At 37.4% G+C, this 26416-nt stretch overlaps 2 protein-coding genes across 3 annotated transcripts; both read right to left on the reverse strand.

The window, feature by feature from the left end:
- Positions 1-200: 200 nt before the first annotated feature.
- On the reverse strand, positions 201-830 carry LOC142164701 (secreted RxLR effector protein 161-like). The gene has a single exon (XM_075223087.1). It carries the CDS (start codon positions 828-830, stop codon positions 201-203), a length of 630 nt encoding a protein of 209 aa, XP_075079188.1.
- A 4318-nt stretch (positions 831-5148) lies between these two features.
- Positions 5149-23852, reverse strand: LOC107763146 (uncharacterized). 2 transcript variants are annotated; one of them, XM_075256163.1, is made up of 12 exons: positions 23408-23850; positions 10072-10156; positions 8933-9063; positions 8741-8843; positions 8527-8541; positions 7967-8112; positions 7630-7825; positions 7487-7561; positions 7158-7274; positions 6764-6808; positions 6331-6429; positions 5149-5538 (listed from the first exon to the last, which is right to left on the reverse strand). In XM_075256163.1, the coding sequence occupies exons 1-12, from the start codon at positions 23725-23727 to the stop codon at positions 5518-5520; spliced, it is 1353 nt and encodes a 450-aa protein (XP_075112264.1). In that variant the 5' UTR covers positions 23728-23850; the 3' UTR covers positions 5149-5517. The 2 variants fall into 2 exon arrangements, with proteins under 2 accessions (XP_075112264.1, XP_075112268.1); XM_075256167.1 differs by lacking the exons at positions 5149-5538; positions 6331-6429 and having other exon boundaries at positions 6767-6905; positions 23408-23852.
- Between the last annotated feature and the right edge of the window lie 2564 nt (positions 23853-26416).

Genomic DNA, 26416 nt, shown 5'->3' on the forward strand with positions numbered 1-26416 from the left:
TGTGGGAAAAAATCTTAGTGAAGGAAAAAGAGTAAACATATCTGTAATACGCTTTATTTGCTGCCTTGTTAAAAACCTTACCAGTAAAACCCAGTGGGACAAAACCTAGGCTAAGGGAAAAAGAGTACAGCGCGTATCTTACTCCCCCTCATGAAAATATCACTTTATTTCTCGAAGACCTCGCATTCCAATCTTCTGTCTCAACTTCTCAAATGTTGAGGTTGGTAAAGCCTTAGTGAACAGATCAGCCAAATTTTCAAATGAACGAATCTGTTGAACATTAATTCACCATTTTGTTGAAGATCATGCGTGAAAAAGAACTTTGGTGAAATATGTTTTGTTCTGTCTCCTTTAATGTATCCTCCTTTCAGTTGAGCAATACAAGCAGCATTGTCTTCATATAGTATTGTTGGATTATCCTTTTTCATAAGAAAACCACACATTTCCAGAATATGTTGAGTCATTGATCTCAACCAAACACATTCCCGACTAGCTTCATGAATGGCTATTATCTCAGCATGATTTGAAGATGTGGAAGCTATTGTTTGTTTCATTGAACGCCATGATATAGTAGTACCTCCATATGTAAACAAATAGCCTGTTTGAGATCGGGCTTTATGTGAATCAGACAAATAACCTGCATCGGCATAGCCAATCATTTCTAACTTGAGTTCATTAGAATAAAACAATCCCATATCTATAGTTCCCGGAAGATATCTAAATATATGCTTAACACCATTCCAATGTCTTCTTGTTGGGGAGGAGCTGAATCTTGCTAATAAGCTCACTGCAAAAGCAATATCTGGTCGAGTATTGTTGGCAAGATACATCAGTGCCCCAATTGCACTAAGATATGGAGTTTCATCACCAACGAGCTCTTCATCATTTTCTTGAGGCCGAAATGGATCTTTATTTATATCAAGCGATCTAACAACCATTGGGGTACTCAATGGATGTGCATTATCCATGTAAAATCGCTTTAAAACCTTTTCATTATATGTTGATTGATGGACAAAAATTCCATTTGGTACATGCTCAATTTGTAGGCCAAGACAAAATTTTGTCTTACCAAGATCTTTCATTTCAAACTCTTTCTTCAAACACTCTATATTCTTTGGAAGCTCTTTAGAAGTGCCAATGATATTCAAGTCATCAACATATACTGAAAAGGTTTTAAAGATCATATTGTCCAGCTGGGACATCAACTCGAATTGGAGCATTTACATCTGGAATATGCGATTTGGTAACCCGTGGAAGGTTAGTAAATGCATCTGGCAATTGATTTGCAACATTTTGCATATAAATGATCTTTTGAACTTCTTGTTTACATTGATTTGTACGAGGATCCAAATGAGATAGAGATAATACGTTCCAATCTATCCTTCTTCTCTTATTCTACTTATCTTCTTGTTTTATATTGTTACTTTGAGCTACATTTTTTCAACATGTTATCAGCACGAAGTTGAGCTCTTTTCGTTGTTCAGGTATATTTGTTCATTTTGTTTTTTTTCGTTGTATATTTTGATTTCATGATTAGTGTCTTTAATATGCCGTTTTATAATTTCTCACATCTCTAGATATATGTAAAAATAAAGAATTCTATGTTTCTTTATTTTAAGTTATTTGCATGATTGTCATGTGAAAGTTGCTAATATTTATGTTAATAGAATTAATTGAGAGAAGATATTTTGTTCTAGTTAACATCAAAGATAAACTAATAATTTGAAGAAAAAATAGTATTCTTTTTTATGGAATTATCACTTTAGTGTATATATAGATCACAAATTTGATATTATGTCAATTTTTAAGATTCTTTATGCTATTATCCTAATGATTTCTAATTATTTATCTTCTTTGATAGTTTTTACTATGTCGAATTTGTCAAAGCTTGAGTTTGTGGCACTTGACATTTCTGGAAAGAATTACCTATCATGGGTTCTCGATGCTGAGATTCACTTAGCCGCTAAAGGCCTTGGTAACACCATTACTCAGGGTAATGAGGCATCAAGCCAGGAGAAAGCGAAGGTCATGATTTTCCTTCGTCATCATTTGGATGAAGGTTTGAAGGTTGAATATTTAACAGTGAAAGATCCACTTGAATTATGGACTGGCCTGAAGGAAAAGTGGGGAAGTTGTGAATGATGAGGATTTGCTGGAAAAGACTCTTACGACTTTTCATGCCTCAAATATGGTATTACAGCAGCAATACCGTGAAAGGGGTTTCTAAAAGTATTCTGAATTGATCTCATGCCTTCTGGTGGATGAGCAACATAATACCCTTTTGCTGAAAAATCATGAAGCCCGTCCCACAGGGTCAGCTCCGCTTCCTGAAGCGAATATGGCTGCTAGACGTGATAAGTCTGGAAAAGGACAGAATAATAATCATGGCCATATGAATGTACGTGGGCATGGCAATGGTAAGAGACGATATAATAGTCGTCATCGTGGTGATCATGGCAAACGAGAGAACAATATGGGTTCTCAAAACAATCCTTCAAGAGGCAAAAGCGGTAACTGCCACCGCTATGGCATGAAAGGTCATTGGAAAATTGAATGTCGTGCACCTGAGCATTTTGTCAAGCTTTATCAAAACTCCATCAAAAGAAAGGCAAATAATGTTGGAGCATCTTCTGTTAATGCCCCAGTGGAGTCACACTTGACCTTTAAAAATTATTTTGAGGCAGGGCCTTCAAACAAAAATGATGACAATGCCGAGGCAAATCTGCCTTTGAATGATGATGATTTTCAAGGCCTCGATGATCTTACTCATTTGGAAGTTGAAGACTTCTTTGGAGATCAAAACTAAAGTTTGATCATTTTACTGGGGAATGCAAATATGTTATTTTTATTTTCAATGGTTTTTTTTGTCTCGTTCTAAAGTTGTTTTTTATTTTCAAGTAGTACTTAAGTTGTCTTATGTTATCGTTGGTGATGTTAGTTTTTTTTTGTATTTCTCATGATGTACTTTTATTTTTTCTATGAAGAATATAAAATTCCTCAGTCTTCAATTGGATCCAAGATGAGTAATGAAGATTTATGCCTTTTGGATAGTGCTACAACTCACACAATATTAAGAGAAAAGAAATTTTTCTCTTATTTGGTTATGAAAAAGGCTTATGTTAATACAATATCTGGTAGTACAAAGTTAATTGAGGGCTCTGGAAGAGCGGCCTTATTACTACCTGGAGGAACGATATTAACTATTAATAATGCATTGTATTGTAGTAAGTCTCAAAGAAACTTGTTGAGTTTCAAAGCTATTCGCCAAAATGGCTACCATGTTGAGACCTCTAACGAAGGAAAGGTTGAATACCTTTATATTACTACAATAAAAGCAGGGAAAAAATGTGTGCACGAAAAATTACCCGCATTTTCTTCTGGGTTGTACCACACAAATATTGGTGTGGTTGAATCACATGCCATAGTAAACAAAAGGTTTACTACTTCTAATGATTTTATCATTTGGCATGACCGGTTGGGCCATCCCGGTTCTAACATGATGCGCAGAATAATAGAGAATTCAAATGGGCACACATTGAAGAATAAGAAGATTCTTCAATTTAAGGAATTCTCTTATGCTGCTTGTTCTCAAGGAAAAGTGGTTATTAAACCATCAGCAGCTAAAGTTGGGATTGAATCCCCTGCATTTCTGGAACGTATACAAGGTGATATATGTGGGCCTATACACCCTCCATGTGGACCATTCAAGTATTTTATGGTCTTGATAGACGCATCGACAAGTATGGTCACATGTGTGCTTATTGTCAACTCGTGATATGGCATTTGCGAGATTGTTGGCCCAAGTAATAAGGTTAAGAGCACAATTTCCAGATTATGCAATTAAGACAATTCGTCTTGATAATGCTGGTGAATTTACATCTTAGTCCTTTACAGATTATTGTATGACCACTGGAATAAAAGTTGAGCATCTGGTTGCTCATGTTCATACTCAAAATGGTCTAGCATAATCATTGGTTAAACGACTTCAACTAATAGCTAGACCATTGCTAATGAGGACAAAACTCCCCCTTCCAGTATGGGGACATGCTATTTTGCATGCAGCAGCACTTGTGCACATAAGGCCAACCAGTTATCATAAAGTCTCCCCATTACAGTTGGCTTATGGTCAGGAGCCAAATTATTTCCATCTAAGAATTTTTGGATGTGCGGTATATGTTCCAATTGCTCCACCACAACGCACAAAGATGGGCCTCCAAAGAAGGTTGGGAGTATATGTTGGTTATGAATCTCCTTCTATTATTAAATATTTGGAGCTTATGACAGGAGATTTGTTTACAGCCAGATTTGCTGATTGTCATTTTGATGAATCAGTTTTTCCAACATTAGGGGGAGAAAATAAACAGCTAGAAAAAGAGATAGATTGGAACGTATTATCTCTATCTCATTTGGATCCTCGTACAAATCAATGTGAACAAGAAGTTCAAAAGATCATTTATATGCAAAATGTTGCAAATCAATTGCCAGATGCATTTACTAAATATTTTATAACAAATATATAATTTTATAAGCAATTTAATATTGTGTATAAAAGATTATTTTAGTGTTTAATAATTAACTTCTGGAGTTAAATTAATAAGTTCTTCCCATCTTACCTTTATTGATGTAATTTTTTCAAAAATATAATGATTGAGTTGAAATAAAAAATCACATAAGTCGGAATTGCTAAAATAGCTCTATTACCTTTGAAAAATTAATTATATTGCCGACATTGTAACCTTTTTCTGCAGTCTATCTCGAGCATAACCAAATAGGATTATAGGAACATCTCTTTGGAGTCGTTTGGTTGGGAAACAAGTTATCCCAGAATTAATTATTGTTGGATTATTATTCCGCCCTCTCATAGTTAATAGAAAAAAATACTACAATCCTGAGATAACTAATCCAAAGATTAGCTATACCACTATTTTATCCCAAGTAAATATGAAATAAACTCATCTCAAATTTAATCCTGCGATTAATTACCCCTTATCCCTCGTACCAAACGAGCTATTATTCTCTTCGTAAGACTGAGTAACAAATCCCTTGTAAAGGAGAAAGGAGTTGTAACTCAAAACCATTCTCAACCTCTTTTCATTTTTAATATAGCCAACAAAGCGAAGTTAAAAACTGCTAATCAACACAAGAACATGGACAAAGGGAAGACCAAAGAAAAATGATCTTCATCAGAAATTGTAGCACATTGGTAGAGTAGGACAGGCACAAAACTATATACTAAAGAAAATAACATGTGCTAGCTAGTGTACACTGCCGATTGATCGAGAAAAACACATGTTACATCATTTTATGATCTTCTGGATGAATGCTAAGATCCATTGGGACCATTCAACGGTCAAGTGTCCTTCTCATCTGTTTGGTACGACGAGAATTCCTTTGACAATGAACTGGCTAGATCTCAACTTTGATGTTCCGAGTTGTAAAAACTCTCAACCAACAGAAACTCCAACCTCAATCAGATCAGCCTTCCTATTATTTTGCAACCACATCTGGCTCAAGTACCTACTGTGAATCGATAAATACCTGCAGCATCATGAAGAACAAAATTCTATGCACTTACTCCATAACACAATGTTAAAACAAAGAGGTAAATGAAAACTATAATACAAGGTTATCGCATAAGACGACATCCAGAATTTTGAAAAGTTTTTCTATGCACTTACTCCATAACACAATGTTAAAACAAAGAGGTAAATGAAAACTATAATACAAGGTTATGGCATAAGACGACATCCAGAATTTTGAAAAGTTTTTCGAACATGTATATGACAACAGATTCCTGTGCATGTATCAAGTGAGTACTATTTTTGGGCTGCTATTTTTGGACTGCAAAAGAAGGATGAATAGTTAAGGATGTAGTCATTGATCAATTTGAGGCCATCTCATACTTCAGATCACAGGTGGATCTAGTTCGGGATTCTACCACAACTCATTGATTTACTAGGTTCGTAATCAATCATTTGTACTTATTAAGCAAAAAATTTAACATATATACAACGTTCGAGCCAAAGCTATCAGCTGAACCCGTATCTTCCCCTCTACATCCACCCATGCTTTGTATTTTCGCAACATATTTGCCGGTAGCAAAACTTTTTTTATCAATGCCATGTGGCATGGCATGAGAATATACAGTGGTCTGGATCTGTACTGAAGATAGGTCAACAATTAAACCAAAGAAGATGTGCGGACAATCAAGTCTTAGAAAGGTGCAACCGCGTTCTAAAATAAGAAAATGGAATAACTAAAAGAGAATGAAATTGAAAAGAAGCATTATCCTCCATATCAACTTTGCTGTGAGCTGAAACTGAAACTAACCTCCAACTCCAGCAAAGAATCATATGTTTTCTTCTCACGCGTGTCAAACACTGTAATGCCTGTGATTTTCTGTACCCCATGCTTCACAGCAATCAGGTTCTACAGGGGAAAGTGCACCAAAATTCATTTTTATGATGTTAAACAACTAAATAATCAAATAAACAATTGCAATTAACATAACTATCTCTTGAAGCTACATTTTGTTATGGAACTACCATATATCTACTTTTGTAATCTCTGCATCTTCTTGATGCCAATCTATGAAACAGCTTACTTTATCAAAAAAAAAAAATCACTCTTGAAGCTATTAGGATATAGAACATTGTTATCAACAGTTCAATGAGATCAGTCACCAATGACTAAAATTATATATCCAATAAAATGTGCATTCGAGCTATCCATTTTACAATATTAAATAGAAGATTATCCTCACCAACTGGAATTCTGAAGAGCTAAATGCTTCCACCTGCGCCAAATGCTGTTCAAGGAAGACAGAGTTAGGGATCCAGTACCCGCAGAGAAGTTTAGAATCGACAAGAAGAGGAGAAAAAACAGCTGCAATCATATGCCCAACACTACAAAGAGAAAAGATTAGCTGAAAGTATACTCGTAGATGAAGTAGAAATTATGATAGAGAATTGAACTTGCACAACAAAGTGCAAGATTAACAATATGACACAATCAGTGCTAAGAATGAGTATGACAATTAATAACAGAACAAAAACGCATGCACCAAACAAGAGCTTTAATAAAAAGAAGGGAATTCCATCAATTGTAGGAGAGGTTTAAGCTCATCAGCTCGTGCAGAAGCCATTTCAGTGTCTCACCATTGTTAGAAGACCATTAACCATAACAGCCTTCTCATCGAGTGATTCACTTTGTGACACCCAAACTTCAAAAGGGCCAAGCAACCTGTCTGTCTGGTTTGTGAGATTCAACCGTACCTACAGAAGTGCCACAAAGACATCCAGTTTCATGACAGACAAATTGCAAGCGGAAGACAGAACAGAAGTAAATTCAATTCAAATGGACAAACTTCCTCACCAATACGGTAGATAAAAGGACTCATGTAATAATCCCAAATCCACTAGTTTAAGCAGCAATTAACACACTGTGTAAAGAGAAATGCGCTATAGTAATGTAAATGCAGACTTACTACGAAAGGTTTCTCCAGCATGATAATGGATGGCACTTCCACTGCTCTTAGCTCAATGTCTTTATGAGCAATAGGCTGCAAGGTAAGAAACAAATACCTTTAAGAGCGCATAAAAATTCATCATTAGAAATCATTTGACTTACACTTCCAAGAATTTGTTGTGTCTGAAGGCGTCCAGGTTCTCCCAAATTTGTGCGCCAAGTAATCTGGAGTTTGCCCAAGACATTACTTCCCTCCACCTTCAGCAATGAAGAGCCATCGGATGATAATTTCAATTGGTAGAGGAAATTATGGACCCCGCCTCCAGATCTTAAGAGAACAGGGGGCTTAAATACATCACTGGCAGATCAAAATATATCAGCAAAGGCTAGTCAAGGGAACAAAGGTGAATGCTAACACCAACTGGTGATCACATCAACATTTAAAACCAAAATAAAGCAGCAATTCCCATTGTAAAAGAGAAAAAATCTATTAGTCAACCTCATTGGTTGTTTGCTCTCTGGTTGATGATCAACACCTCTTAGTACTGTAGCGCTCCAATGCTGAGCTGGCTCAAAATCAACTTGGTCCATATAGAGATTAGATTTTGTATGATTCTCTATGCTAGCCTCCAAAAAGGTAGTTTCCTGGGATGGAAAAAGACTTTACTGTCATGAACAGGAAAAGTATTAGAAATGCAGAAGCTGATATTGCTGCTTCTGGTAGATCATTCTCAAGAGACAAGATGGTTTGTAATATTAGAAATCAAATGCGATCTCACATTATCCTATTAGGGACAGAAAACTGCCCAAATGGGTAGAAATAACAGACATTCCATATAAGCAAATGAGATTGGCGGCAGTATGTTGCAGATTTATGAAAGTGGTAAAAGTCAGATGCTATGTTATCATAAATTGGCCTTAACTGAGACATCCCAATGATTGAAATTGAAATAATAACTGCAAAACTAACTTTTCTTGACCTATTTTCCTAAGATATTCAGCCTACCAGTATGAACGCAAGATAATGAACTTACACTCAATGAGCTTGAACCAACCTACCTTAACAACGCGAACCTGCAGAAACAAACAACAGTTATTATCTTGAAAAAGCACGTCCAGACTTGAGAAATTAATCAATAATAAAGAAGCAAATATGATATATATTAGAATAGCAGAAAAATATAGTAAAGAACTGTCCCAATGCATAGGATGTAAAGCATATAGAATCCTATCAGAATAAAATTGCTAAAACAACACAGGTTTTTGGATGTACCTTTGTTCTAACAGAAAGTGGGTTTGCGACCATAAATTTGAAATATTGTGGAAGATATTTACGCTCACCATCATTGTCGCTATAAAGAGCAGTGCATACCAACCTAAAAAGTGAAGCAATTGAATAAATGAACTATCATATTGATAGAAGGTTCCTATCAACATAGAACAGAAATTTTATCATGAAACTTACGTGTGTGCACCAAGTTCTTTCACATCATGTTCCACAATGAAGTCATATCTCCCTCCAGCACGTATTGATTCCACAGGTGATTTAGAAGTATCTAAAAGAAGTATCCTCTGCCTCTCTGTTTGGATTTCTGCCTGTAGAAAATTAAATCACTTATATAAAGCAGTGCGTAGAGCCAAGAGATAAGAATTCAAAAGGTTAGAAAGTTTCTAGCAGCTTACAAAACTGATAATATGAAAAACAAGATCCCTGTACTTGACTCTCAATCAGAGATGCTTGTGGTCTAAATTGTCCAGGTAGATATTTATCTCACCCTTTTCACTAAACGATTCCTAGGCTTTTTACATTCATTTGACAATTACCTATGAAAGCACTTTATACCAGACACACGGTAGCAAAATTGCAGCATATCAAATAATAGAAACTGAAGTTTCATAAGCCATGCTTAAGAGACATTCCATTGTCCGTACACTCACGCAGAGACTCAAATATGCCCATTGAGCAAATTCATTTTCTTCAGTGTAAGATACATTTTGACGGCTGGTGTAAGATACAATTGGACCATACTTCCCAAAAATATGAAAGCTTGACTAACGGCTTTCAATAAGTAGCAAAATGATCAATACAAGAGCATAAAGGCCACACATATACAAAATGCAATAGCCTGTTGTCTATATATCTACTTAGTCAAGGATGTCCCCTATGTGTGCACATTCCTAAATATGGAAAATGCAACTCTATGACCAGAAGATTGCGATGACACTACTATTCTCCATTTACTATTTTTCCAAAGAAATTTTCTACACCAGAAGCACATCATTCTTTCAGACAATTCGCTAAGTAGAAAAACTATTTGGTTATATTTGTGTAGTTTTTTGAAGTTGATCATACTTGCGCACTAAAATGCAGTAAGCACTCAAAGAGGGTAAACCAAGGAAAAAACTTTTTTTATCAATTTTATTTTCTAGGATAGAGAAGTAAACCCCCGGCTAATGTACAGCACCAAACTTCATTTAATACTTTTGCCAAAGAGCACATATTCAGTCTTGCCACCTTACAAATTTATGCCCCCAGACAAAATAGTAAGGATCTTGCTTATTTACAGTAGCTTCTCATAGTAATCAGCTAAGCGAGCAAATCACCTTGATGGTAACATCTCTAACTTCAAAGTTGGAGCTGTTATTAATGCTTATATAACTGCAGAATGTCTCTCCCAAATATATCGCCCTGCAAGATTATAAATTTAACACGGGGAAAAGAAAAATAACTAATCACAACATCCAACATATAAGCAGTGATTGCACATCAGTCATTATCTACTGTTTGAATATATGTATATAGAAAATTTAAAGAAAAATGTTAATAAAATATACTCCATTTCAAAACAACGACTGATATCATAGTACAAGGGTCAAACCATTCAATTTTATCTCAATTTGAACATCAATTCCTTTACTTTGTAAAATAAAATATCCACATTCAAAGACTTCTCAAAAGTAGAATAGTATTTTTAAGTTATTTGTATTAAAATGTATTTTAGAATGTTACTTCCTATGTTCTAATTTATGTGACGCTCTTTACTTTTCAGTCTGTCCGAAACAATTTAACTTTAAATTTCTCATTTTATCCTTAATGGGATGATTTAGAGCCACATGAATTTCTTTCTAGAGCTTGTTTTAAATCACAAATTTCAAAAGTTTTACTATTTTTTTTCTTAAACTTGATGGTCAGTAAAACATCATCATATAAATTGAAACAAAAGGAGTACTATAAGTTACAATTTTTGTAATTAAGAATAGTAAAAAATGTTATAAAATTACAATAAGAAACTATTGGACAATCCAAATAGTTATAGTGTTATTCTGAGCTAAGTTGCTCGGACACGAGTGCGAGTGTCCGACTCGGGTGCGGATCTAGAGGTCGGATCCTTCGAGATGTAAATTCTAAAATTCGGGGATACGAATCCTAGTAAAGATACGGGTGCGGGGATCCGGTTAAAAATAATTCAAAAATATAAAAATATCTCTAAATTATGAGAAATTGTGGAATACTTACGTATAGCTTGTAAAGTGTGGATTTATTTTTTATTTTCAAGTTGTAAATAAATAAGGGATTGATTTCCTAGATAAAGTATGCTATTTTCTTCAAAGTTACCCTAGTTTTGGTTCTGATTTCGGGAATCAAGTTGTATCTAGTCTCGAATTTTTTCGTCCGTCGTGGTCAAAGTACCCAAAATTGTTTGACCAAATCCGGTACGGATCCCATACCCACACCCATACTAGTGTCGTGTCGACACGGGTGTGGCACCTAAACTGCCATGTAGTTATAGTGTTATTGTGAGTTGTGGTCTCATATAGAGTGTATACATGGCAATGCTTCACTGGTGGTGACTAATTCTTATGCGACAGATTTGTATAAGTTAGCTAGTTGGGTTAGTCAGTTTGTTAGAAAGACAGGTAGCTTAGCTTAGCTTTTGTATATAAGCTCTTAGCGGTGTATAATCAAGTTGGTGATTATCATTTTCATCTCACACATTCCAAATTTCTCTTCTTCTCGAAGCTTCCGCTATTAGAGAGCTTTGAAGCTCATGCTCTTGCTCAATGATTGTCATATATTTCAGCATGGTGCTGGTAGTATACGCGAATTAAGTTTCTTCTTCAGATTTCATCGATTCCGAAAATCGCCTTTATTTTCTGTTTTTTCAGTTTGTCAATGGCAGAATCAACAATTTTGTACACACATCCACTATACCTTGGTGCATCGGATACTCCGAGCGTTGTTCTAATCCCTGTTAAGCTTACAGGATCTGAGAACTATGGGCTTTGGAGCAGGACAATGAAGATTGCCCTTTTAGGGAAGAGAAAGTTAGGATTTTTTAACTTGCACCCGCACAAATGAGTCATGTAAGGCAGAGTTGCATGAGCAATGGAAAACTTGTAATGCGATTGCCCTTTCATGGCTGATGAACACGGTGTCCACAGAACTTCTCGGTGGAATTGCATATGCTTCTAATGCACATCTTGTGTAGGAAGATTTGAGAGAGCGATTTGACAAGGTGAATCCGATGAGAATCTTCCAATTGCACATATCTATTGCCACTCTGTCACATGGTATTGATTCTATTTCCACCTATTTCACTAAGTAGAAGAGTCTTTGGAATGAATATGATGCCTTAGTGCCTGCTCCAAATTCGAAGGATTACATTGAACACATATTACAATTCCTTAGTGGTTTAAATGATTCTTACGATCAAGCTAGAAGACAAATCCTCTTGAAATCCAATGTTCCTTCTATTAATCAAGCATATCTATGGTAATCAAGGACGAATTACAACACTCTCCTGGTCTAGGCTCAGTGAATGAGAAAAATGATCCAATTGCTATGCAAGTTGGTAAAGGTCAAGGTTATACAAATAAAAACCCTTTCCTATAGTGTGAAGATTATGGGCTTAAGGGTCACACAAAGGAAAATTGTTATAAAATTATTGGTTATCCTGAGGAATTTAAGGGAAAGAAGAAATTGGGTTCTGGTAATTCTGGAGGTCAATATGGTCGTTGCAACGATAATTTTAGAGGGCAATTTGGTCGTGGTACTCAATAATCCTTCAATGTTGTCAATAATATATGTAGTGTTAGTTTCATTGTATGAATAGTAGTAAATAACCCTAATCCCATACGTATTAGGAGTAGGACATGTATTGTATATATAGGGCTCTTTGTATCATTGTCAATTAATTAGTCAATAATATATTTTCTCCCGTGCTTTCTCACATGGTATCAGAGCAAGGGTGAGAAAATTATAGCTGTGGGTCATTCCAGCAACTTCCGGGAAGAAAGACCTCGTCGCCGTGCAATTTTCCGACGACTTAAGATGTTGTCCGTAACAAAATCACTTTCCGTTGGTGTTGTGCAAAAACCAACACCACCACAGGGTTCAGGCTCCGGTGACCAAACCCCAGTAAACCCCACCGGAAAACTCCTCTTCACGCGCCCTCACGCGCCAGAAACCTCCCGGCAGATCCGACCCACGCGCCCACGCGCCGCCGCGTGAGCACTGTTCCGGCCATTTTTTGAAAAACTTCCAGTAGGACAGTCGGATCGCGTAGTAATTCCGAGTCTATCCATACCCTTTTCATTTGATTCCGACCACTTTGAGTTTTTTCCGGCGACTACAGTGATTTTTCCGGCGTGAACAGTGATCCCCAGAAAATTTCTAACCTTTTCCAGCGTGAACATTATAATGTCATTCTTAGAAACCTTAGACTCACAATTCGTTGGATCGAATGCATTAAATCCAATCCAGATGGTTTCTTTACCGGATTATATTGAGTTCCTTCAGTACAAAGCACGTAAACAGACATCTTCAGGATTAGCCTCCGTTGTTCCAACAAATAGTAGCATGACTGGTGTCTCCAAATCTTCACCTTCTGAGTCTCGGGTCATTGATTCAGGCGCATCTGATCATATTTCTGGTAACAAAATCTCTTTTTACTAGTATCTCATATTCTCAATCTTTTCCAACAGTCACAATGGCCAATGGGTCTCAAGCCATGGCAACTGCAATAGGTCAAGCAAGTCCACTTCCTTCCTTACCTTTAGACTCAGTTCTTTATGTTCCTGGTAGTCCTTTTAATCTCATAACCGTTAGTCGCTTCGCCAAATCACTTAAATCTGTTGTTCTATTCCTTGGTGACCTTGTTTTTATACAGGAACGTAGTACAGGGCGGATCATTGGTACCGGACGTGAATCAGATGGACTTTATTACCTTATCCTTGCAAAATCACATGGACTCGCATCTTGTCTTCCTCCAATAACTTGTCCCGTTACAGATTCACCAGATTTATTACATAAACGGTTAGGACATCCCAGTTTGTCAAAACTTCAGAAAATGGTACCTGGCTTATCTCACTTGTCCACTCTAGAGTGTGAGTCGTGTCAGCTCGGTAAGCATACCCGCTCCCATTTCCCGCGGCGTCTTGATAATCGAGCATAGTCACCTTTTACTTTAGTCCATTCAGATGTTTGGGGTCCTAGTCGGGTTAGTTCTACCTTAGGATTCCGCTACTTTGTCAGTTTCATTGATGATTATTCTAGGTGCACTTGGATATTTTTGATGAAAAATCGATCTGAGTTGTTTTCTATTTTCCAAACCTTCCACGCTGAAATTCAAAATCAATTTGGGATTTCTATCCGCACATTTCGTAGTGATAATGCCCTAGAGTATTTGTCTTCCCCATTTCAGCAGTTTATGAACTCCCATAGGATTATTCATCAAACATCTTGTCGGTACACATCCCAACAAAATGGGGTAGCTAAAAGAAAGAATAGACATCTTATTGAAACTGTTCGTACCCTACTCATACAATCTCATGTTCCGCTTCGTTTTGGGGGGATGCAGTTCTTACATCTTGTTATCTTATTAATCGTATGCCATCTTCAGTTATCTAAAATCAAGTTCCATTCTCTGTCCTGTTTCCCCACTTACCTTTGTTCTCTCTTCCACCCCGTGTCTTTGGGAGTACGTGCTTTGTTCATGACCTTACTCCAGGAAAAGATAAGTTAGCTCCTCGTGCTCTTAAGTGCATATTTCTGGGGTACTCGAGAACGCAAAAGGGATATCAATGTTATTCTCCTGACCTTCAGCGATTTGTTATGTCTGATGATGTTACCTTCTTTGAAACTCAATCATACTTCACAGGTCCAGTTAATCACTTAAATATTTCTGAGGTGCTACTCGTTCCTTCTTTTGGAGATTCAGTCTCTATCTCCCATTCATCTTCCTCCATAGCTCCACCGCCTACAGTTCCAATTATAGCTCCACCACCTATAGCTCCAGTGTCACCACCGAGTCCAGTGCCACCACCTAGTCCAGCTCTACCAGCTATAGCTCCAGTGCCACCACCTAGTCCAGTTCCACTAACTATAGCTCCAGTGCCACCGCCTAGTCCAGTTTAACCTTCTACAGCTCCACCACTCCTGACTTATCATCGTCGTCCGCCCCCAGCATCAGGCTCAGCTGATTCACGTCCTGCACCTGACCCTGCTAATACTGCGGACTTGTCTCCTCTTAATCAACCGATTACACTACGAAAAGGTATACGGTCCACACTTAATCTTAATCCTCATTATATCGGTTTAAGTTACCATCGTCTCTCATCATCCCATTGTGCATGTGTATCATCTTTGTCCTCTGTTTCCATCCCTAAGTCTACAGGTGAAGCACTGTCTCATCCCGGATGGAGACAGGCTATGATTGACGAGATGTCTGTTTTACATACGAGTGGTACTTGGGAGCTTGTTCCTCTTCCTTCGGGTAAATCGACTGTTGGTTGTCGTTGGGTGTATGCAGTCAAAGTTGGTCCAGATGGCCAGGTTGATCGACTTAAGGCTCGTCTTGTTGCCAAAGGATATACTCAGATATTTGGACTCAATTACAGTGATACTTTCTCTCTCGTGGCTAAAATTGCATCAGTCCGCCTTTTTCTATCCATGGCTGTTGTTCGCCATTGGCCTCTCTATCAGTTGGGCATTAAGAATGTTTTTTTCACGGTGACCTTGAGGATGAGGTTTATATGGAGCAACCACCTGGTTTTGTCGCTCAGGGGGAGTCTAGTGGCCTTGTATGTCGGTTGCGTCGGTCCCTCTATGGTCTAAAACAGTCTCCTCGAGCCTGGTTTGGTAAGTTCAGCACAGTTATTCAGGAGTTTGGCATGACTCGTAGTGAAGCTGATCACTCTGTATTTTATCGACATTCTGCTTCAAATCTCTATATTTATCTAGTCGTTTATGTTGACGATATTGTTATTACCGGCAATGATCAGGATGGTATTAGTAAGTTGAAGCAACATCTCTTTTAGCACTTTCAGACTAAAGCACTTTCAGACTAAGGATCTGGGCAGATTAAAGTATTTTGTGAGTATTGAGGTCGCTCAGTCTAGCTCAGGTATTGTGATCTCACAACGGAAGTATGCCTTAGATATTCTTGAGGAGACAGGAATACAGGTTGTAGATCTGTTGACACTCCGATGGATCCGAATTCTAAACTTCTGCCAGGACAGGGGAGCCTCTTAGCGATCCTGCAAGATATAGGCGGTTGGTTGGTAAATTAAATTACCTCACAGTGACTAGACCTGACATTTCCTTTCCTGTGAGTGTTGTGAGTCAGTTTATGGATTCTCCCTGTGATAGTCATTGGGATGCAGTTGTCCGCATTCTTCGGTATATAAAATCAGCTCCAGGCAAAGGCTTATTGTTTGAGGATCGAGGCCATGAGCAGATTGTTGGATGCTCAGATACTGATTGGGCAGGATCACCTTCTGATAGACGTTCTACGTCTGGATATTGTGTCTTAGTAGGAGGAAATTTGGTGTCTTGGAAGAGCAAGAAACAGAATGTGGCTGCTCGGTCTAGTGCAGAAGCAGAATATCGAGCAATGGCTATGGCCACATGTGAGCTAATTTGGATCAAACAGTTGCTCAAGGAGTTGAAATTTGGTGAAATTAGTCAGATGAGACTTGTGTGTGATAATCGAAGCTGCTCTTCATATTGCGTCAAATCCAGTGTTCCATGAGAGAACTAAACACATCGAGATTGACTGTCACTTTGTTAGAGAAAAGATACTCTCAGGGATATTGTTACAAAATTTGTGAAGTCGAATGATCAGCTTGCTGATATTTTCACCAAGTCCCTCACTGGTCCTCGTATTAGTTATATATGTAACAAGTTCGGTACATATGATTTATATGCACCAGCTTGAGGGGGAGTGTTAGTTTCATTGTATGAATAGTAGTAAATAACCCTAATCTCATACGTATTAGGAGTAGGACATGTATTGTATATATAGGGCTCATTGTATCATTGTCAATTAATTCGTCAATAATATATTTTCTCTCGTGCTTTCTCACATGTAAAAATGTTGATATTCAATCACATGGCTATTCAACCAATGATCTGCAGAACACTTTTGCTGGTAAGGAACCATATTTACTGAGGACCAATACAGGCAAATCCTAAGTTTGCTAAACAAAAAGACCACTGACAGTCAGGCTAACATGGCAGGTACTGCTACTTGTCTAATGTCACACACTCTTGCAAATGACTAGATTGTAGACTCAGGTACAACTCATCATACAATAACAGCTGAGAAATAGCTAAAAGATGATCCTAATGCTAAGAGGCCATTAGCAGGCTGGCAGAAATGATACTTGTCAAAAAGCGATAAGGAAGTGCTTATTAAAAGCACTTTATCGAGTATGCTCATCTATTACTTGTCCCTGTTGCAAGCTCCTGTGAGCATCATAGAAAAACTGGAGCGGCTTCAAAGGAATTTTCATTGGGATGGAACTAGAAAATTTCATCTACTGAATTGGCAGACAGTCACTTCCCCAAAGAAGTGGGGTGGACTTGGAGTAAAGATCTTAGGTATTCCTCAAACCTTTGATTGGGAAGTGGTCGTGGAGATTCGGGGTCGAAGAGCTTGCTCTATGGAGGGAGATCATATTAGAAAAGTACGATTCCACGGGAGGGGGTTGGAGGACCAAGGCAATCACAACACCTTTTTGGGTGTGGCATGTGGAGGAGCATCATGAAGAATTGGGAAGCCTTCAATAGCAACATCACTTACAAGGTGGGAGATGGAAGGAGAATCAGCTTTTGGAATCATAGGTGGTGTGGAGAGGATACTCTTAGAGTCTCTTTCTCCCACGTCTTCAGAGTATCAAATCAGAAGAAATTGATGGTCAGAAGGAACTGATGGTCCAATAGATTCGCAAGTAGCATGAAGGGGGGTAGTATGGGACCTCCCATTTAGAAGGAACATGTAAGATTGGGAGATTGCGGAACTCCAAGATTTGTTGGCACTGCTATATGGACAAGACAGGCCCCAGTCATCTTGTGATTCTTGGAGATAGGGGTTGCGTGGCGATGGTTTGTTCATCGTAAAGTCTTTTTACCAAAGTATGTTGGTGAGAGAGGAGGCCACTTTTCCATACTCCTCGATCTGGATTCCTAAGGCGCCCACGAAGGTGTGCTTTTTTGCATGGCTAGCGGTGGGGGAGTGATCTTGACTGCTGAAAATCTGCGAAAGAGAGGAATTACACTTGTTAGTTGGTGCTACAAGTGTAAAAGCTCAGGGGAAGAAGTTGATCATCTTTTGTTGCATTGCCCTGTGTCCTCCGGTTAGTGGAGGGCAATCCTGAATCTTTTTGGTGTTCAATAGGTGATGCCAAGCACCGTAAAGGAAATGTTATATAACTGGGTCGATTTTCCTAGAAGAAGAAAGTAAAAGGCATGGAAGTTCCCGTTAGCTCTCATGTGGATAGTTTGGGGGGAGAGAAATAGGAGAATTTTTTAGGGGATTGAGTCTCCTTTTTCACATATTAAGACTAGTCTTTTATCTTTGATCGCTTTTTGGTTCACTCATATAGCCCCTACTTGTATAGAAGATTGGGCGTCTTTTGTAGAGAATCATGTTTTGATGTAAATTCTCTACTTTTTGGTATACTTCTTGTATACGGGAGTTTTTTCTCCCTTGTACAATTTACCTTATCAAAAAAAATGCTAAGAGGCCATATAAAGATAAAGTCCATTTGCCCACAGGGATAAATTGAAACTTCATGTATTGGTCAAGCACTTCTATTTGGAACTGAAGGTGTAAACAATGTGCTATTTGTACCTGACCCCAAATTCAACATGTTCTCAGCCTCCAAACTAACCAGAGAACTCTCCTGTTCAATCAATTTTTTTCCCTGACTTTGTTTTGTTTCAGGATCTCTACATTAGCAGGGTGGAGGGGATATTGGTAAGGAGAATGCAGATACGTGCATATACAAGGAAGCAGGAGACAATAATAAAGCCAAAACACATCGACGGGCTGCAAATGGGAGTGGAGAAGATTGCAAATTATGGCACATGAGGCTTGGTCATCCTTCAGGTATTGTTATGAAGACTATGAGCCTAGGAAGTTCTGTAGATAATGATTTATTGAATAAATGTGCCATAATCTGCAATCTTCTCCACTCACTAGATAATGATTTGTTGAATAAATGTCCAATCCGTCCATTAGCTAAACAGACTAGGTTTCCTACTAGTAGTTCCAGAGCTGAATTTATTTTCTTTTGTTCATATGGATCTTTGGGGACCTTATAAAGTTGCTACATTTGATAAGAAATACTATTTCTTGACTGTTGTGGATGACTTCAGTGGATATACATGGGTGTATATGTTGCAACTCAAATCTGAAGCCATATTAGCAATTAAAACTGTTTGCTGATGATAAAGAACCAATTTGGGACAATGGTGAAGACTCTAAGGTCAGACAATGGAACAAAATTCTTTAACTCTCAATGTAATGAATTTTTGCGGAGTCTTGAGATAATACACCAAAGCAGTTGCACTCATACTCCACAATAAATGGAGTTGTGGAGGGAAAGTATACACATATTTTAGATGTAGCAAGAGCATCAAGATTTCAGTCCAAGATGCCACTCAAATATTGGGGTGTCTGTGACTGCTGCAGTATATTAGATCAACAGAACACCATCTTCAGCCATCAAAGGGAAGAGTCCTTTTGAAATGTTGCATTCTAAATCTTCATCTCTAGCTCACTTGAAGGTGAGAAGATGTCTCTGCTATGCAACTGTTGTGCCTAAAGGTGACAAGTTTGCTGCAAGAGCATGACTTGCAGTCCTTATGGGATATTCTGAGAGACGGAAGGGATATTTGTTGATGGAACTAGCCACCAAGCAATTCTTTGTAAATAGAGATGTGGTATTCAAGGAATCAGAGTTTCCTTTTACTAAAATTCAAAACTTTGTACATTCAATAGTTCCTGATGTTCATGATTTGAGCATCTAGGATGCTAAATTGCAATCAGTTACAATTGACAGTGTTACACTTGACATTGTTGAGCATCTTTAGAGTCTGAGGTTTTTTTTAAAAAAAATTCAAACCATCACCCAGAGTATGTTGCCCTGTGGTGGTGGCGGGTTTGCCATCACCCCTACCTTTTTATTAGACAATCCAAAAAAATACACAAAGAAGGACATAAATCTTAGCCCAGTATTTTTGAGAGTGCGAAGCGCAAAAAAGCGACAAGGGCTCGTCTCGCTTCAAAAGCGAAGCGCACGCTTTATTAAAGTGAAGCGCAATTCTTAAAAAACATAATGTAAAATTATAAATAATCAAAAACTTCAATTTAAAAACTTAAAAGTAGGTACTAGGTACCACCAAATCATCCACAAACCATAGGACAAGCAAAATCAAATCTACTAAATTACTAGAATCAAAATAGGGAACTTCTGGACTGGAGAAAGAAGAAAAAGAAAGAAAAAGAAGAAGCAGAAACAGACGCAGAAGAAGAAGAAGAAGAAGCAACAGAAGAATCAGAAGCAGAAGAAGAAGAAGAAGAAAAAGAAGAAGCAGAAGAAGAAGAAGCAGAAGAAGAAAGAAAAAAAAATGGCGAAGCAGTGGTCGAGCTTGACCGGAGAAGAAGAAAGGAGAAAGAAATTACTTGGACTGGAGAAGCAGTGGCCGAGCTCGAGCTTGAGAGAGAAGGGGTCAGCAATGGCGATAAACCTAGCTTTTTGTCGATGTCTCTGTTTTTGTGAGGGTCTGTTGTGACTATTTAGGGGTCTGTTTTGTATAATTAAAAAACAGACCCCAAGGTTTTTTTTTTAAAAAAGGGCCCCTACGCCATTGTAAAAGAAGCGATCGCTTCGTCGCTTCAGCCAGTGAAGCGCGCGCTTTTCAAGATCGCATCGCCTCGGGCAGCAAGAAGCGATACAGTGTCGCTTCGCGCTTAAAGCGACAAAGCGATCGCTTTTCTAAACACTGTCTTAGCCTCTAGAGATACATGGAGTGTGACTGAGACTCTAGGATAATTATGTGCATAGTCTAAATTTTCACTAAAACTAAGAGAGGACTCCCCTCTCATGTTACAGATAAAAGAGCTAGCTTTGAAATGAAAATTATATTTGAATACAACGAGAGTAGTCTTAAACATTATCAAATATGAAATGCCCCTTCTTGGACCTGATTCTAAAGCGGATAAAGCCATTTTGATCATTTTTCAATAAAGCTTTAGTCTTTCGTGGCAAGGTCATAGCTTGTGTGAAGAATCTCTTATGTTTAGTCTCCACTCCAATGTTAGCAAGCAAGTCCGCAACAAAATTAGCCTCCCTATAAAAGTGACCAACTTGAGCTTGCCCTTGAATCATCAGGTATCTGATTTGATGGATATAATCCTTGAGGTATGACTGAATCTTGTTCTCCCCCTTTAGTCATTCTAAGTAGTAATAAGGAGTCAGTTTCTAGAGCAGGAATCAGTAGCTCAAGATGAAGAGATGCTACGTGGAGAGTCATTACAAGAACAGGATTCACAGGAAGCAACCACTTCAGCACCAACACAAAGTGTTCCTCCTCTTATTAGAAAATCCACAAGGGAATCTAAGGAGCCTATTTGGATGAAGAATTATGTGGCCCCCAACAAAGTATCTAGCAAACATCCCTTGGGCAACTACCTATCCGATGACAACACTACTCCAACTTATCATAGCTACCTAGCTAAATTCTCAGACTTTGGTAGAGCCACAGACCTTCAAACAGGCAGCAAAGGATGCCAGGTGGATCAAGGCAATGCAATAGGAGATTTAAGCCTTGGACCGTGGGATCTAAATGGATATACAAGATTAAGTACAGCCAATGAGGAATTAAAAGATTTAAATCTAGGTTAGTTGCAAAATGCTATGGTCAACAAGAAGAGCTTGACTATCATGACATCTTCTCTCATGTGCCCAAGATAGTCACAATGAGATCTGTTATAGCACTGGCTGTCTCTAGAGGCTGAACTTTGTACCAAATAAATGTTTACAATGCTTTTTTACAAGGTGATCCTTGTAAAGACGTGTACATGGAGATGCCAACAGGCATTAAGAAGCAGGACTCAAGCAAGCCTCCAGGCAGTGGAACATCAAATTGACAGATGTTTTACTTGCAGCAGGTTTCACTCATAGTAGCCATGACTATTCTCTGTTTACATTGAAGAAACAAGGAGGAATGGTAATTATTCTGGTATATGTTGATGATTTACTAATCACAGAGAGTAATGAGGAGTTGATCCGTTAGGCCAAGCAGGTACTGCATCAAAATTCAAGATCAAGGATTTAGATGAACTTAAATATTTTCTGGGCATTGAAGTCTTAAGGTCTAAGTCTGGTGTCATTCTAAATCAGAGAAAGTATGTGCTTGAGCTTATTTTTGAAATGGGACAGCCAAACCTGATGTTACCTCCATGGAAACAAACTTGAGATTAACCACAGCAGAATATGATGAAGCAACTGGTGATGTAGGAGATGTGATTCTCAAGGATATTGGTTTATATCAAAGGTTGATTGGGAAGTTAATGTATGTCACAATCACCAGGCCAAACATTAGTTATGCCTTCCAAAACTTGAGTCGGTTTATGCAAAGACCAAAAGGGTCACACTAGGAAGCTGCACGTAGGGTGGTCAGGTATTTGAAAATGATCCAAACCAAGGAGTTTGGCTGAAAGCAGTCCTGTACCTGAATTGAGTTGTTGGTGTGATACTGTTTGGGCAGCCTGTTCCAATACAAGAGGTCCGTTACAGGGTGTGTGATCAAATTTGGTAATTCCCTGATTTCTTGGAAATCGAAAAAATAACAAACAGTATTTAGTAGTTCAGCTGAAGCTGAATATAGAAGCATGGCTTCAGCTGTAGCAGAGGTCACCTGGTTAAATGGCATGTTCAAGGAGTTAGTGGTTGACATTAAGGTTCCTATTACTGCGCAAAGTGACAGCAAATTTGCTATGCAAATAGTAGCTAATCATATCTTCCATTAGCAACAAACATATAGAAATTCATTGTCACTTTATTCGAGATAAGATCAAGGATGGCATGGTCAAGACAGTGTATGTGAACACTAAGGATCAGCTGGCAGATTTGCTCACTAAGGGATTGAGTAAGACTCAATCTCTATACCTTCTAGGCAAGCTTGGTGTGCTTAACATCCTGCACCCTTCTAGGCAGCTTGAGGGAGAATATTATGAGATTTGGTCTCATATAGAGTGTATATGTGGCAATGCTTCATTGGTGGTGACTAATTCTTATGTGACAAGACATGTATAAGTTAGTTAGTTGGGTTAGTCAATTTGTTAGAAAGACAGTTAGCTTAGCTTTTGTATATAAGCTCTTAGCTGTGTATAATCAAGTTGGTGGTTATCATATTCATCTCACACATTCCTTCCTCATTTCTCTTCTTCTAGAAGCTTCCGCCATTAGAGAGCTTTGAAGCTCATACTCTTGCTCACTGATTGTCGTATATTTTAGCAAGTGTCTTATAAAATAGAACTGCAACAGTTATACTTATACATTAAGAAGTGCAACACTGACTTTAAATTCTGAATTTGTTTCGCGACATGAGTGTACCAAATTTAGTCAAATAAAGCAAAACGAAGCTAACCCGAAGGACTGAGGGAGAAGTAGGAGGCCAGGGAGTCCAAGCGAATCAGAAGGATGCTGAAGAAGGAATCTATTCCGGTAAGACAGATCCGAGGGATCAACTGAAGTATTGCCGGCGGTGGTGGCGGCGGCGGAGGAGACGGTATCGGCTAGGAGACGAGGGAGATGCTCAGCGGCGACAGGATCATCGAACAGGTCTTCGCCGAACAAAAGATCTGTAGGGTCGAAACGGAGCGGAGTTTCGATGTGAAGAGAAGGTCGACATAGTCTCATGACCCTAAAGGCCAGAGAATGTGGACCTTGCGTACTGCTCATCTTCATCTAGATTTCGATTCGCTGTGGCTTCTGTGAATTCTTTTTCCTCTCTCGAATGATTTCTGAAGGCAATTTTCCTTCGAGGAAGGAAAGGGGGAGCATAAAGGATTACAAAATTGGAGTATCAATTATGAAGGGAAAATACTTTTTTTTTCTTTTAAATGAAGTGTTTAGCTAATTTTTTTTTTTTTTTTGGAAGTAATTTTGGAGAATCAGAAAAAAAATATCTTCAATCCGAAATAACTTTTTTGAAAAGCATATTTGACAAAACACAATTAAAAATTATTTTTAAAAGTTTGATCAAACATTAATTACTGTTGAAAAGTGCTTTTCAAATTAATTAGTCACACACAAATTATTTCTCGTGAAAAGTACTTTTGAAAAAAAATCATTTTTCAAAATAAATTAATTTTTGCAGCTTGGCCAAATAGGCTATAAATTTGCAAATCGGTACGTTGTGAAATTGTTTATTTTTTTTCCTTTATTTATTACACTTTTGATTCATTTATCTTTATCATTAGCAACTTGTGAATATTTGTCTTAGCTCATCACAAAATGTGTGCATTTGAGTATGATATTAAATTAGGCTTAGGCCGACCAATATTTAGAGCAAATGTTCAATCGAGAAAAAATTGGTTATTTTCAAAAATACAAAAGTATATTCAGTGAAGGGTCTGATTTGTCATTCTACTATCATAAATAGACCTTATTTTCCGTTTGAGTTTCTTATCAAAAATATTCCCACCATTATACATTAGTTGCACATTTATCCCTTACCCGTTAAAAACACCCTCCCAGATTTTTAAGGAGCACGTGGCATCCTTTTATTGGACCAACTAACCCGCCCCAACTTTTAATTAAAACCCGTCCGACCCAACCAATAAACTTAGACCCATCGGTACAATTTTGTCCATTTTCCCATCGTGCTTTTCATCTACCTCGGAAAGAAAATACCTAGGGTTCATTCCCATCACTGTTTGCAGCTCCATTGTAAAGTCTTTCTTTCCCATTTGCTTTCTTCTTAACTTCATACATTGTGTTGTGAAGGTTTTCCACCATAACAAGTTTCCTCATGTCAGGAAGTAGTTATTCATCAAAGATGAGGTGCCATTGTGGGGAAATTGCCAACCACTTCACTTCAACGACTCCATATAATTCCGGAAGGAGATTCTTTAAGTGCCATAAACCTGATGTATGTATTATTTCTTTTATTTTGGTTCCATTTAATTTTTCGATAATTTAAGTTTTTCCCTTGTATTAGTGGTTCATAATTATAAGTTGTAAGCTTTGTGTTGGTAGGTAAGCTCGTGCGGTTATTGGGAATGGCAAAATGATGTGTTACCATATTGAGCGCTCATTACAATTAACAATATGAATTACAAATTAGATGCCGCTTGTTATACCCCATTTTAACACGGGTCAAATTAGAGTATAACATATTGGTAATTTTGTGGGTTTAATTAGTTAAAGAGAGTCGCCACCTAATTATTTTAACGGTGAATTAGGACACCAATTTTAGCTAAATAGTGCTTAAAATTAACTCTGTTCTATGGTCTACTAAACCTTTAAGGCTATGGGTAAGGGTTCTAATTAATCTTATAGAGAAGGTATTAGGCACTCTATATGATCCATTAAATATGGTTAAACGGCCAAACTTAGGTTAATTAAGGCTAAGGCTAAATATAAGTAATAAAAGGATTAGTAAATAATGAAATACTCAATTTTAGTAAGCACGCTGGTACTCGTTAAAATTTAACAGTGATTAAATCAAAAGACACACAATGAATTAGTTCCAAAAGTATAAAGAAAATAGAAATCATAAGCATGTCAGGTGGGCAAATTCTGTCTATTATTTGTATTGTTTAAAGAAAACTAGTTTTTGACTAGAAGTAATTTGAAAGTCAAGGATATAAAAAATCAACCGAACAAAAGAGTGAATTTCAAATATTGTAGGTGACTTAGAAAACAAACTTGCATTGATTAGCACTTTTATAAATAAATAAAAAAAGGAAAGTAAGCATGAAGTAAAGTAGAAGTATTTTCCACGTGAAATATTAAGCTGATTTTAAAGAATTTTAATAGATTTAATATGGCTAAATGTAACTAAATGTTGAATCTATCATTCCATACCTAACACCATATTTTATATTAATAGATTGGGGTTTTATTACTACTCAAATTAAGGCCTACTACCCAGATTAAGACTTGGCTGTGGTAAAATAAATAATCAAGACACACATATAAAATGTAGGTCATCAATGTAAGCACGTGATTTTTGCCCTATATGAGAATTACTCCCAAAAATTCAAAAATAAAATGATTTTTCTTTGGTGTGCAATTTTGTGATATTTTGAATAATTATTTGTAGTTGTATGTGCGTGTTTATTTGCTAAATTAATAAAAAATACAAAAATATGTCGCATTTTGCATGTAGGATTTAATTCTACAATTGTTAGTAATTAAATTTGTTTTACAAAAATATAAAAATTACAAAAATAGGCATCGTTTGCATTTTTAGCATTTAATGTCCAAATATACAATTTTATGCTTAATTAATACTTAATTGTGCGTTAATTGTTATTGGGAGTTAATTTGCGCTTTTATAACTTAATTTAGTTCTTAATAATAGTTTAAGTATTTTTATAATTTAGTTTTAGAAAAATAAAAGAAGAAAAGAGAGCGAAAATATAAATAA

Source organism: Nicotiana tabacum, chromosome 1 (genome assembly GCF_000715075.1).
Source record: "Nicotiana tabacum cultivar K326 chromosome 1, ASM71507v2, whole genome shotgun sequence".
Taxonomy (NCBI): Eukaryota; Viridiplantae; Streptophyta; class Magnoliopsida; order Solanales; family Solanaceae; genus Nicotiana; species Nicotiana tabacum.

Bases quoted from the DNA above. Each gene is read 5' to 3' on its own strand.
- LOC107763146 (XM_075256163.1), bottom strand. From the start codon at position 23,727: ATGAAGATGAGCAGTACGCAAGGTCCACATTCTCTGGCCTTTAGGGTC. The intron at 10,157-23,407 runs GTTAGCTTCGTT...ATAATCTTGCAG, and splicing joins CTTCTCCCTCAGTCCTTCGG to GGCGATATATTTGGGAGAGA. The intron at 6,430-6,763 runs GTGAGGATAATC...TTTCCCCTGTAG, and splicing joins GCTCTTCAGAATTCCAGTTG to AACCTGATTGCTGTGAAGCA.
- LOC142164701 (XM_075223087.1), bottom strand. From the start codon at position 830: ATGTATCTTGCCAACAATACTCGACCAGATATTGCTTTTGCAGTGAGC.